General features: G+C 39.1%; 2 protein-coding genes and 1 non-coding gene across 11 annotated transcripts in view; 1 reads left to right on the plus strand and 2 right to left on the minus strand.

Moving 5' to 3' along the window:
• The window catches only part of TSHR (thyroid stimulating hormone receptor), a 163674-nt gene extending 163038 nt beyond the window's left edge, over positions 1 to 636 (minus strand). The window contains exon 1 of the mRNA XM_003924614.4: positions 467 to 636. Within this exon, the coding sequence (XP_003924663.1) occupies positions 467 to 636 (170 nt within the window). The remainder of the gene's footprint in view (positions 1 to 466) is intronic.
• A 4154-nt stretch (positions 637 to 4790) lies between these two features.
• On the minus strand, positions 4791 to 4897 carry LOC120364066 (U6 spliceosomal RNA). Its single transcript, XR_005579419.2, has one exon. It is a non-coding gene; the product is annotated as a U6 spliceosomal RNA (small nuclear RNA).
• Positions 4898 to 14174: 9277 nt separating this feature from the next.
• CEP128 (centrosomal protein 128) overlaps positions 14175 to 14728 on the plus strand; it is a 476123-nt gene continuing 475569 nt past the window's right edge. For 7 of the 9 annotated variants that reach the window (XM_074392897.1, XM_074392891.1, XM_074392894.1 and 4 more), the window contains exon 1: positions 14175 to 14364. The gene's annotated coding sequence lies outside the window, so the exon portion shown is untranslated. Of the gene's footprint in view, positions 14365 to 14386; positions 14700 to 14728 lie in introns of those variants that run through there. The other 2 variants (XM_074392895.1, XM_074392893.1) reach the window with 2 other exon arrangements.

Raw genomic sequence — 14728 nt, forward strand, 5'->3', positions numbered from 1 at the left:
ATTAAACTTTTGTCAACAATTTGATGAATCAGCAGAACTGCCAAGATAACCTCTCAACTAGAAAAACAAAAAGAAGAAATACATATTTTTGCAATTTTTTATTACCCAAGATAAGCTCAGAAGGGTCCATTCCTTAGTTGCCATTATCCTTATTAATTCAAATAAAACAGATTTAACCAGGGTTAGGTAACTTGCAGAATAGCAGCTTTTTGGAAAGAACAACTCTTGCTGTCATTGTACACTAAAGTTTTGTAACCTTTTCCTGTATTAGGAGTAACGAGGACGTCAACAATGATACCTTCCCAAGTGTGGGTGATTGCGTTTACAGCGCGCGCCCGCGCGCACACACACACACACACACACACACACCTTCGGGCTGTTCTTGAGCTGCTTTTGTGCACTTCGGTCCACCTCTGCAGGTGCCCTTTGTCTCTGGGTCCTACCCTGACCTCTCCCGGGTACTCACAGAGTCTGCGTACTGGGCGGTAAGCTGGGGATGCGTTGAATATCCTTGCAGGTGACTCTGAAGTCCTCCTCCTGATGGCACTGGCAGGGTAGAGACGAACACCCCTTTCTGCCCAGGCCCCTGGGCAGGGCGAGCAGCAGCACCAGCTGCAGCAGGTCCGCCGGCCTCATTTTCCACGGGACCCGGGGCTATTTCTCCATCCTCCGCAATCGCCTCATTCTCTGTCCTCTGTACCTCGGGTTACCCCAGGCCAAAGGAGACCCGGGAGCGGGAGGGGTGGGAAGAGGGAGGGCTCCAAGGGGTGTGACCTCACCACTGTAGAGGAGGCTGGAGAAGGGGAAGAAGAGGCACTTAAGCGCTCCGCTTCCCTAGGCAACCTCGACCCAAACAAGCCTGCTTGCTGCACTCTCCTTGGCTGGACCCACGCAGTCCGCTCCGTCTGTTCCCTGACACCCAACACCAGTCCTGGCTATCCGCTCTGTTTTCCAGCCCGATCCCCCGCGCTCCTCCCATTAGTTCTCTCCAAAGTCTAGTTTAGATGGTCCCTCCTTTCCTCGTCTTTAATTCCAAGGAGCCACCATCCCCCGCGTGTAGCCTTCTAAACACCCTGTCTGCGTGGTACCCACTCGCACAACTCCGTATCCAAAGTCCCCGGGCGGACCGATGTCCTGCAGAACTTCAGCTCCTCCTGGCCAGAGACACTTTTGCTGAGAGTCGGAGGCGGGCGCGCAGCCCTGGCCAGCCCGCCGTGCGGCTGAAGCCGTCGCCCGCAGCCCTGGCGGATCCTCGCTGCTACCCAGCTCCAGCCGCCACGCGCGTGCTGGAAATCGACGGGCAGCCGCAGCCTCACCCTGCAGCCCGCGGCTCCACGAGGCAATTCAGGAACTGGACTTTGGGTCCATCTGCTGGGAAGAATCAGGAATGGCAGAAACAGTTCCAGGTTCCCTGAGTGGGTTCAGTGTGGAAATTCTGTTCGGCCCAGGAATTTTATTGAGCCGTATTCCCTCTAGAACATGGGAAGAAAAACAATACTTCAGTGGCACATTCACCATTTTTTGCACAGTAGCCAAAAAAGATCATTACAAACATAAATCAGATTGTGCCTATTTCCTTCTTAAAAATCTTCAATTGCTTACTGATTCCTCTTGGGATAAAAGGAATGCCAATTCTTTCTATAGAGAATAATTCCTTTTACATGAACTTGGCTAAGGCAGGAAGGAAAAGGCTGTGGTGATGGAAATCAGAAAAAAGGTTAAGAAAGATTGACTGGAAAAAGACAGGAGGGAATACACTGGGTGTCTATCTCTTAATTAGGCTGGAGGTTAAGTGGTTGTATACATTTATCAAACTTTATTAAACTGTACACTTAAAATATGGGGATTGCAGATTTTACAGAAGCTTTATTCATAACCACTAAACAAACTAAATGTCTCTCAGCTAGGCAATGGATAAACAAACTCTGATACCTCCACATTGGAATACTATTCTGCAATAAAAATGAATGAACTGCTGATACAACATACACAAATCTTGTTGTTGTTGTTGTTGTTGTTTTTAATCACCATGACATTGTTACAGGACAAATCTTGAACACATAATGTTAAGTGAAAGAAGCCAAACTCAAAATATTATGCATTTATATGTAATTATTCATATTAATGATTTATTTATGTAACATTCTCAAAAAGGCAAAACTATAGGAACAGGAAAGAGATCAGTGGTTGCAAAGACCTGGGGTTCAGAGGAAAGGCTGACTACAAGTGAACACCAGAGAATATTATGGGTAATAAAATGTTTTAAATCTTGCTTGTTGTGATGGTTCCATGGTTTGTTAATGCGGTGAATCATAGTGATCGAGTTTTGAATGTTAAATCCACCTGGCATTACAGGGATAAACCTCACTTGATCATGATGTATTTATCATTTTTAAAATATACTCTTTAATTAGATTTGCTAAAATTCTGTTTAAAAGTTTTACATAGATGTTCACAAGGGATAGTAATCTGTTATTTTCTTTTCTGTAACTTCTTTGTCAAATTTTTGTATCAGGGCAATTAAGTCTTCCATCACAGGGTAAATTGGGAAATGGTCCTTCCTCTTTAAATTTCTGTAGGAGTTTCTGTAGAACTGGTATTATTTCTTTGTTACTTATTTGGTAAGAGTCACCAATGAAGCTGCTGAAACCTTGCATTTTCCTTATTGGAAGGTTAACTATAAATCCAATTTCTAAACGTAGATATAGTGCTATTCAAGTAGCATAATTCTTCTTGGGCAGTTTGTGTCTATAATGAATTGTCTTCTTATATTTATATAATCTATCCTAATGTCAACTCTGTTATACCTGATTTTGGTAATTTGTGTCTTCTTTTTCTCCTAAATACTTTATCCAGAGATTTATTAATTTTATTAATGTTCTCAAAGAAGGAAATTCTTGTTTCTTAGATTCTCTATTATATTTTCATGTTCTATTTCAATGATATATGCTCTGATCTTTAGTATTTTATTATTCTGCCTACCTGGGGTTTAATTTGCTCTTCTTTATTTCTTAAGGAGAGGTTTCTTAAGACTGAGGTCACTGGTGTGAGACTGTTTTTCTTCCATAATATTGTATGTGTATAGTGCTGTTTACTTGCCGTGTGCTACTTTAGAGACATCTCACAGGTTTTGATATCTTGAAATTTCATTTTCACTCAGTTTAAGATATTTTTAATTTTTCTTTTAGATTTCTTCCTTGATTTGTGGATTCTTCAGAAGTATGTTATTTAGTTTCCAAATATTTGAGGGATTCTCCGATATTATTCTGTAATTTCTAAATTAATTACATTATATGCAGGGAAAATAGTTTGTATAACTTGAACACTTTTAAATTTAATGAGATATTTTATGATTCAGAATATGGTCAATCTTGGTAAAATGTTCAGTGTGTACTTGAAAAAAATGTGTGATCAGCTTTTGTGGCATTGTGTGTTCTACAAATGACTTTAGGTCAAGTTGTTGAAAGTGTTGTTTAAGTCTTACGTATTTTTGCTAAGTTTAAAGTCTACTTGTTACATCAGTTGTTGAGCTATGGGTACTGAACTTTTCTACTACAATTGGAGATTTGTTGTTTTTCCCCCTCATTGCATTTCTATCAGTTTTTTCTTCATGTAATTTGAAGTTAGTGTATTTTGAAGTTCTATTATTTGGTAAATAGGTGGTTAGGACTTTTGTTTTCTTGTTCCCTTCATTGTTATTCAATGGACTTCTTTATACCTTGTGATAGCCTTTGCTCTTTAGTCTACTTTTTTGTTACTGATAGAGCCAATGCAACTTTCTTTTGATCAGCGTTATCATTGTATGCTTTTTTTCATACAATGATAACCTCTTTGTGTTTTTGTATTTAACGTGCAGTTCTTATAAATAGCATAGAGTTGGGTCTTGCTTTCAGTCTCACAATCTCTGCCTTTTGTTTGGGTTTTAAAGATCATTTACATTTGATGTCATCATTCACATTAGGTTTAAGCAGATAATCTTGCTATTAGTTTTCTATTTCCCCCACTGTTCTTTGATCCAATTTTCCTTTTATTTTAAACATATGTTTATATTATTTAAGGAATTTTTTGATGCAGTTTAATCTTCTTTATTGAATCTTAGCTATAACTCTTGTTATTATACTCATTGCTTTGAGGTTTATAGCATGTAACTTCAAGTTATCATAGTCTATATTCAGTTGATAGTATACCAATTTACACATGGTTTAGAAGACCCCTTCAACACCATGTTTGTGTATATTCAATTTCTCCTTTCCTGTCTAACCTTTATGCTTCTGTTGCCATACATTTTACTCATACATAGGTTATAAATCCTGCAATACAGCATTATTATGTTTTAAAGAGATTCAAATAATAAGATACTTACCACTTCTGGTCTTTCTCATTCCTTAGTATTGATCCATATTTTCCACTGCTGTCACTTTCCTTTTGCTTGGATGACTTTCATTAATTTTTTTGTCATACATATCTGCTGGTTATAAATTATTTCAGCTTTTGTGTGTCTAAACAAGTACTAACTCTGTCTTCTTTTTTTTAATTGCATTTTAGGTTTTGGGGTACATGTGAAGAACATGCAAGATTTTTGCATAGGTACACACATGGCAGTGTGGTCTATCTTCTTTTTTAAAAAGGATATCATTCCTAGGGATAGAATCATAGATTGGCATTATTTTTCACTTTCAGTGCTTTAGAAATATTGCTTCATTTTCTTGTTGCTTGCATTGTTTATAAGAACAATCTGATGTCAAAGTTTTTTTACTCCTTTGTAATATGCTTTTTTTTTTTTTTTTTTTTTAAATATGGAATGCTTCACGAATTTGCGTGTCATCCTTGCGCAGGGGCCATGCTAATCTTCTCTGTATCGTTCCAATTTTAGTATATGTGCTGCCGAAGCGAGCACTGTAATATGCTTTTGTTTTCCCCTTACTCAGGCTACTTTTCAGACTTTGTCATTGGTTGAGAGCAATTTGACTGTAATGTGCCTTGATATACTTTTCTTCATGTTTCCTGTGCTTGGGGTATTTTGAGATCCTTGGATTTGTGTGTTTATGGTTTTCATCAAACTTGGGAAAATTTTCAGCCATTGTTTCTTCATTTCTGTATATATGTTTTTTTGTTCCCTTAACTCTTTCCTCTCTTTTGAGTATTCCAATTACTGCACTTCTTAGGCTAATTAAAGTTATCTCACAAAGAGAATATTGATGCTTTTCTCAGTAAGAAATTATTTTTCTTTTTGTTTTTGATTATGGATAGTTTCTTTTGCTATGTTTCTAAATTCAGTATTCATTTTTGTTGTCCTCTCATAATATTTAATCTTACACTAATCCCATCTAATGTATTTTTTATCTTATAAATTAGATTTCCATCTCCAAAAGTTCAATTTGGGGCTTTTAGATAATATTTTCCTTGTCTCTTTATATAATACTTTTTGAACATTTAAAACATAATGATTGCTTTGATATCTATATTAGTTTCCTAGGGCTGCTGTAACAAAGTACCACAAACTTAGTGGCTTAAAATAAGATAAATGAATTTGTTCACCGTTCTGGAGACTAGAAGTCTAAAATTAAGGTGTGCGTGGGGCAAACTTCCTCTGAGGGCTTTGTGGGCCGATGTCTCCTCGACTGTTCCAAGTTTCTAGTGGTTCCTGGGAATCCTTGACATCCCTTGGATTATATCCCTGCAATTTCTCCTCTGTCATCATCAGGTGTTCTCTTTGTGTGTCTCTGCATCCAAATTTCCCTCTTCTTATAAGGATATCGGTCATTGTATTTGGATCCATGCTAATCCATTATAACCTCAACTCAATTTAAATATCTTTAAAGATGCTATTCCCAAATAAGGTCACGTTCACAGGTCCTGGGTGTTAGAATTTCAAGGTATCAATAAACTCAAAAATCAGTTTCATATTAAGACCTTTTCCCAGGACATTGGCCAGCTTGTGAGCAATGTCTGTGATAGTAACTATTTAAAAATGTTGTGACTTTTCCTTGTATTAACTTTAAAACACTCATAGGAATGATGCAAGTACATTGTTTATGTTAGGGGAATGAAGGATTCTAAGCTAATGAAACTCAAAAATTATAAAAATGTGCCCCAGAGAAGATGGGAAAATAGATGGTTGACCTGTTCCTGCCTTTATCTCTCTCAAACATCAATCTCCTCAACCAGATCTCTGGTAGGAAATGGAAAGTAACCCATCCAAAACTGGTATTACTTCAAGCTGAAGTAATAAACACCATTAAATAAATTTATTGTGAGTTGTTGCAACATGCTGTAACCTGCATGTGTCATAGCCCAAGTGCTGTGTGGTCCAGTAATTTTGGTTAATGTTTTAATCAGAAAAGGGCAGGTACTTTCCAGTTGCATCTCATGAGTTACTGTTAATAAGTTTTAACTTTAGTAAACATTAAGCTTTAAATAGTGAAAATTCTCCACTAAATACTGTGATGATGGTTGGTCTTTACCTAACACCCTGTAGAAGACCATTGCTGAGGCTTATGATGGTCCAAATAAAGCCAGAGTAACCCTGGTCTCTTCTTCATCTTCCTCATCAATGACGCACTAAAACACCCTTCTAGCCTTGGACTTTGTTTCCATGGGTGGATTTCCTGGACACGTCGAATTGTTTTAACCTCAGGTGTTTACGGCAATTTTATGTTGCATATCTTCCCAATTCTTTCAGGCCTTTTAATTTATGTGACTTTATGTAAAGGCTCACTGGTGGCACAACATTCCTATAAATCAAAATTATCCACAAGCTGTACTAAAAAACTTTTCCTTCTTAAAAATTAGCAATAAAAATGCTGAGAAATATCTAGAAAAAAAAAAAAGAATTTCAAGGTATCTTTTTGGGGAACAAAACTCAACCCACAACAGTGTTCTTGTTTGATAATTCAAATATATCTATTTTTGTCAATTTTGGGTCAGTTTAGATTGCTTGATTTCTGTCCTGAAAATGGGTTGTATTTTTCTGTTTCTTTGCATGCCTAATAATTTTTGTTTGGATGGCAGATATTGTACATTCTACCCTTTTTGACATTTGGATTTTTGCATTCATTAAATATTCTTGAGATTTGTTGTCAGATGTAAATTACTTTGAAACAATCTGAGATTTGTAGATCTTGTTTTTGACTTTTGTTAGGTGGGACTAATACACATATAATCTAGGGCTAGTTATTTCTCATTCCTGAGGCAAGATCCTTCTGATTACTATACCCAGTGCTCCATGAATTATGAGGTATTTCAAATCTGGCTGGTGAGAAGGGTCACCATTCCTGGTCCCCTGTGGGCAACAGGCAATTTTACCTCCAATCTTGCTAGTTGCTTTTTTCTCCAGCCTCATTTTTTTCACGTGTGTGTAATGATTAGTATTCTGCTGAATCTTCCATAGAGACCCTTTATGGTGTTCTGAAGTTTTATCTCTACATAGCTCTCTCCCTCCTGTAGTTTGTCCTGCAAACTCCACTTACCTGCATCTTCCCAGACTCTCAGCTTTGTCTCCCCAGTTTAAAGCATTCACTGGGTTCTGCCTGGGTTTCCTCTCCTTGCTCTGTGATCTGGAAACTCTCTCAAGGCAGTAAGTTGTGGTAATCATAAGGCTTTCTTTATTTGTTTCCCGTCTCTTAGGGATCATGGTCCTTCTTGGTATGATAACCACTGCCTTGAAAAGCATTGCTTCATATATCTTGCCTGCTTTTTTTTTGATATAGTTCTGGTTGGAGGGTAAATCTGATCTCTGTTATTCCACCTTTGCTGAGAACAAAAGTGGTATGCTGAAACCTATAACACTTTACATCAAGATTCAGACAGCATGAATTGGCTTAGTGGCAATTATAATGTAGGCAAAAACTCTTATGCCTACCCAGTTTCAGTTCAGCAAATTGGAACATGCCTTAGGACTAACAATGTTCTAATAGTCTGCTCAACAAATTGCTAAGACAATTAATAAGACAATTTTCTTTCCTTAGCATATCTTTTAAAATGGGGCAAATAAACACGGATAAGATGATGATCAATCTTTATGATCAGGTTAAATAGAGAAAAATGCACTCAGATCCATTAAACACACACACAAAATCATTTTAAAGGTAACGAATGAGAATGGCTATAGAACACTACTTTCTCCTTCTTGGAGAGGAATTATTAGCATGGTTCAAATATTAGAAAGTGGTTATTTGGCAATTCATGCCTCTGTGTATTTTATCTTTTTTCAAAAAGTAGCCATTAAAGTGGAGCATTCCATTAGCTGCATTCCAGAACCTCTTTATTGATTAACTATATTGCTTAACTACAGAAATGTTTTACGATTTTCATTTCGTACATTAATAGCGGCTCACTTTGACCTAAATGCATATGAATTGCTGTGCTTTATATCTGTGATGCTCTTGGCAGGGATAATTACCTATAAATAGTAAGTGTGTGGCTGAAAAGAACTTCATGGGATCAACAGTGCTTCAACACAATGAATGGCTAAAGATGATTCTTTGAGTAGTGGGCAATATCATCCTTGCAATATCTTGTTTTTTCATGTTGACTCTTCTTAGACTTGAAGGTAACTTGCAAACTTGATGTAGAAAGAGTCAACAACCATTTACAATTGTTTTCTGCGGATGTAAAGAGGGTGAATTTCACCACTGACTTGATTGGGAGAGAATTTTGAGTAGTTCCATTTAGTCCCGCCTAAGCAAGCTTTGGGGGATTTCCTTTTTATTTATTTATTTATTTATTTATTTATTTATTTATTTATACCTATAACAGCATACTTGATGTCTTCTTTCTTATGACTTATAATTGTGTAGTGATACTACAAGGGAGCTTGACCACCTGTGGTGGCTCTAGGGAACAAAGCGAAATCCAATGATGTAGGTGGTCACCAAGAACAATGCAGGCTACTTTTGCAGTAACATCCTCCTCTGATGCGTATGGGCAGAACAGCTAGCTTCAGGCTACGAACAGTGCTTGCTTGAGTGGAGGCTGGGCACTCTGTCAACATAGACGTTCTCCCTATGCCTACAGGTCTGCCTCCCCAACCTCCTATTTCTCCCTTTCCAGGACCCCCTTCTTTTCCATTATCACATTCCCAGTCAGGAACCTCTTTTCTTTTGGGGGAAATATCTTTCTTTTCTTTAGATATTTTCTTTCAAGTCATTTATTTATAGCCTGACTCCTTTGTGACAGCAGGAGTCATAAAAGGGCTTAATATACTCATTTGCAAAAGGGCTTAACATACTCATTTTGCACAGGGTCCTGCAATAAATTATGCAGCCTGTCCTATCTGAAGATGTTTATGTTGAATATTCAAAAGCCAGGAAGAAAATGCTTTATTTTCTTCTTTTTCTTCTTCAACTCCTCTCCATTTCTGCTTTCTGTGGTCACATCCCATCTTTAAGGCAGTGAGTGCAGAACAGTGTAGCTGGCAGAAATGGAGATAAGGGGAGGACGAAGGTGAAATAATTCATATTTGAGGAAAATTTTGGTTAGTATTCCAAATACATTTTTGTGTCACATGGCAATAGTCTGTTGTTGTATCCGTCCATTCTCACACTGCTATAAAGAACCATCTGAGACTGGGTAATTTACGAAGAACAGAGGTTTAATTGACTCATAGTTCCACGGGATGTACAGGAAGCATGAATGGAGAGGCCTCAGGAAACTTACAATCATGGTGCTTTGAAAGGTGAAGAGGAAGCAAACACCTTTTTCACATGGCAGAGTAGGAGAAAGAGTGAAGGGGGAAGTGCTACATACTTTCAAACAACAGATCTTGTGAGAACTCACTCACTATTATGAGAACAGCAAGGGGGAAATCCACTCCTATGATCCAATCACCTCTCACTAGGTCCCACCCCCAACATTAGGGATTGCAATTCCATGTGGCATTTGGATGGGGACACAGAGCCAAACTGTATCAGCTGTTGTTGTTTCACAGTTTTATAAATTTGCAAGTTATTGGTGAAGTACAACTTCTGTCCCTTCTCCTCGAAACAGCACTACCTTTGTTTGCCACCCACGGCTTCTTACATAATAGACGTCTTCCCTTCTCTACACTATTCATTCTAGATGAGTTGGGTTAGGATGCTCATGTCAATGCTTTTAGACTAGCCCCATTCCAGAACCTCTTTATTGATTAGTGCATCTAGACATTTAATGTTTCGTATAGTTCAAAAGTGTTTCTGATGAAACTGCTCAAGAAACTAGATCTAGAATTAACATCTTGGATCTTACAGGCTGGTGATCTCATTAATATAGTCTTAGTCAAGGCTCTTTAGATTTCAATCAACAGAACTAATCTTATGCCTCAAAAGGGAAATCATCACGAGGCAAGAAGCTATTAATATATTATTTGTAAGTGTCTAGAACAAAATAATAGACTACCAATATTCCTGGAACTACCATTTTGAGGATGTCATAGTATTTGTCACCTTACATATAATGTCAGCTTACATTCAATAATACTTACCATGAATTAGGCACTAGGCTTAGTGCTTTACACACATTTATTTATCTTATCTACCAAACAACTCTACACATGAAGTACTATTTTTATTGTTCACATTTAGAAAAGGAAAAAATGAAGGCACAGAGTGATTAAGTAACTTGTTTGAAGTGACATTGCTGATAGGTATTATAACTGATTTGAATCCAAGTGATTTGGGTCCAGAATCTGTGCGTTTAAGCACCTCCAGTTGCCTCTAGTATATTGTAGAAAGCAAGCACAGGAAATACAAGTGGGAATAAGAAGGCTTGGATCCAGGAACTTGGAAGTTGTCAGGAACCAGGGCTGCATTCTCTTGGGCTTATTTCCTTATGGCTGTGTAGTTTATTTCCTCTTACTGCTTTACTTTCTTCTCTGTGTCTGCAGGTTAGCATTATCAGCTGCCTCTTGAACACAGAAGAAGATGGCTACCTCTTTGTGATGACCTCAGCTCTTACCTGTACATCAAGACTATTCTGGTAACCAATTGGGAGCTTGAGTCCTAATTTTAAATTCTCAAAGGATAAAGAGCCTGACTGACCCATATTGTCTCAGGTATCTGTCTACGCCTTGTCTAGTCAGCCATGGTGAGACAGGTAGGAACTTTGTGTATCACAAACTAGGCTGGTGGGGCCAACACTGTGGGTAGCATCATTCTCAGTTAAGGGGTTATGTGGGCAAGGCATGTCAAAAATATCTCCCGCATCTACCTTTGTCAAGGTATTATGTAATGCGAAGATCATTGATGACACTAATCCTAAATAGGTACAATTTGTGGGAAAATGTGTCAAAACCTTAACCCCTAATGTTACTGTTTTTGAAAATGGGGCCTTTAAGGAGGTAGTTAAGGTTAAATTAGGCCACAGTATGAAGTTCTAATTCAATATAATGGAGGTCATTACAAGAAGAGAGAGAAACCATGTATGTGCTCATACAGGAATAGGCCTATTTGAGGATACAGAGAAAAGATGGACATCTGCAAGCCAAAGACAGAGACCTTAGGAGAACCCAAACTTGCTGACACCTTGATCTTGGACTTACAGCCTTCAGAACTGTGAGAAATAAATTTTTGTTGTTTAAGTCACCCATTCTGTGGTATTTTATCAAATCCCTAGTAAACTAATACATCATGTAATCTCTGTGTACCCCTACTTATCATGGTTTGCAAAAGGAGGGTACTGCAAATGATATTTGTACTAGTTCGTTATGACACTGCTATGAAGAACTACCTGTGACTGGGTGATTTATAAAGGAAAGTGGTTTAATTGACTCACAGTTGTACATGGCTGGGGAAGCCTCAGGAAACTTACAATCATGGCAGAAGAGGAAGAAAACACACCTCCTTTTTTCACATGGTGGCAGTAGAGAGAAGTGGGCAAAAGCCCCTTATAAAACCATCAGATCTCCTGAGAACTCACTCACTATCATGAGAACAGCATGGAGGAAATGCCACATGATCTAATCATTCGTCACAAGGTTCCTCCCCCAACATATGGGGATTACAACTCAGATTACAATTCAAGATGAGATTTGGGTGGGGACACAGAGCCAGACCATATCAGTACTCTTTGTGGATTTTTCCAAATCTAAACTCAGATGAGTCTGCTTGAGTACGGTGCTGTGTTTGTATAATGTGTGTTGGCCATATTGATTAAAAGTAATACATATCTTTGGGATTTATGAGACAATTTCATGTAAAATCTATTTTGTTGGCTTTAACTCATTTTGCCTGTTTTGTCAAGATGTAAAAGAAGATTCAGTGATGTGACTTCACTACATTTTTTTGGGATGCCACAGCTATTGATTGACAGCACACCATATGACAAACAGTTGCTATGAATTTAATAATATATTTAAGCATTTATTGATCAAAATGAACTAAAACATCTGATTTTTAACCCTTTGGTCCCCGTTGTGTCCTGCAATTTTTGATTTATTTGGTTAATATCACTTTAAAAAATAAGGCCCCTAGAATTGAATCCAATTCTCTAAATATGGTTAAACCAGAGAAGAAAGGCTTTGGACAATCAGTTTTTATTAATGTAGCTCATGATTACATTAGTTGTTTCAGTCGGCATTTCTCCTGCAGTTGATCTGATTATCACTCTTCAGAAAGTTTCTCTTTTATGGCTTTCCATAGAAATCCATGCAGTATTCTATTACACAGAGATTTGTAATCATTTATTAGTCTTTTTCTCTAACTTGGTTCTGAGCAATTTGAAAGCAAGATCTATGTTGTTTATTTCCTTATTATCACACTGCACCTTGAGTGTCTAAAACAATGTCTGGATCCTAAGAAATATCCAGCATACATTTGCTGAATTATATGAATGAATTGTTTTGAAAGTTAAAATGTTAACAAATAAACAGTTATGCTTCTATATGCATAGAGGCAATTTTATGGCTGTTCTGAATTATCTTAAACTCTGTGTCCAGTGGAGTGTATTCTGGTGGAACAATTTCAAGGAAGCAGCTTGAAGACAGCTGCAAATGCATAGAAGGTTTTTGGAAGAATTATTTTATGTTCAAACCATATGAGATAGTTTCATGTTTCAGTGTTGGCCAGAAAAGATATTTGAATAATTCTACTATATCAACTTTATGTGCTAATTATTTATGACTGCCTGTGTGTATGTGTGTGTGTGTTGGGGGGGGGATAAGGAGGGAGGGAAGGAGAGAAAGGGAGAGAGAGAGACAGTGAGAGAGAGATGAACGGAAAAGGGCAAGTGAGAAAAGGGTGAGAAGAAAGATAAAGATTTAAAAAGGTTAGGTCCCTTTGAAGGGCCAATAGAAGGGACCAACTGGGAAACGGATTATAGTGTACAAAATTATTAGATTAGGGAACCCTTGTTATTTAACATGATCTAACTCTTCTTCATGTAGCCAGGGAAGCTTTGGCAGATCAGATAATATTTGATTTTAGCCTCAAAGAAGGAAGGGGAAGTGGTCTTTTGGGCAGAGAAGAAAAGGGCAATTCGCATGACTAATTTGTTACTTCTTAGCTTTTCCAAAGCTCAGTTTTTTATTGAGGTTTTTATTCTCTTCGTGACTGAAACCAACTCCCCTGGGTACAGAACATTTCTTTGATGTTCTAGAGTGAGGAGATGACACCTAGACTGAAGCAGCAGCAGTCATGAGCTGACAGCCTCACATCGACTTTTGTTGTGCCCTGAATGAGCCATATGCTTTTAGGCAAGTCCCTTACTCTTTCCACGCCAAACAGGTTGGACTACATAATCTTCTCTGCTCCCTTACGGTTATAAGAATTTGTGAGTCTTTGGAACAATATGCTAGACCCTGGTATCAGGGGATTTTTACCTTTCAGTGCTAGAAATTGTCCTTCCCTGTCCCTCCACCGCTCCCTCGCCCTTTTTCTACCACTTCCCCAACTTACCATAGTCCTCGGAGACTCCTTTTGTCCCCCAAGGAGTAAAATTACAGTCAAGGCTAAGGAAGCATTTTTAATAACTTTCTACCTGGAGTTTGCCTCCTACAGAGGAGGCTGGTCCTTTAAAAAAAAATAGATCAGGGCAAGAGGGCGCGGCCGAGGGATCAGGCTTTTTCCGGGAAAGTTACCCGAAGGCCAGCCATATGGCATCCTGGGATTTGCAGTTTCGTTCCGGGACGCTCTCCCTTAGTAACTCCTTGATCGTGAAGCGGGGGTGGACTACAACTCCCAGAGGGCAAAGCGGCGGCAGCGGGGTCCAGTACTCTCGTTGTGGCTGGGCGGCTAGTTCAAGTTGCCATAGCTGCGAATCTGGGGAGAGCAGAGTCGGTTGAGTCGCAGCGTTTGGTCAGTTGCACCTTCTGGGTCGCTGGTAGCCGCGGGAGCCGGGTGGGGCCTAGGCGATGATCCGGCATTAACGAGCTGGGGTCGTCCTCCGTGTCAGGTACCTGCCCCCACCTCCCATTTTCCCTTTTTCGACCACTTCCCCGTCTTACTGCAGACGTTTGAGTCCCACTTCCCCTCGCCCCAGGGGTGGGGCCCTCGGAGCGGCGCGGGATCTGGGGTGGGGCCGTGGATGGGTGGAGTGTGTGCAGAGGTGAGGGGAGGCGGCGCGCCCGTCTCCCGAGGCCTGCCTCCGTCTGCAGGGGTGTCAGCGGTCAGGTCCTGGCCAGATTATCCCGAGGATCTCGGCTACATTGATTGTCCTTCCTTTCGGAGCACCTTGCTCCACCGCTAGCACCTGTGAGGCTTTAAGGACCAGGAGATTGGACTCATTCGGTAGGTCCCCCAGAGAACCGTCTGACATT

Source organism: Saimiri boliviensis, chromosome 2 (assembly GCF_048565385.1).
Source record: "Saimiri boliviensis isolate mSaiBol1 chromosome 2, mSaiBol1.pri, whole genome shotgun sequence".
In the NCBI taxonomy this organism is placed as follows: domain Eukaryota; kingdom Metazoa; phylum Chordata; class Mammalia; order Primates; family Cebidae; genus Saimiri; species Saimiri boliviensis.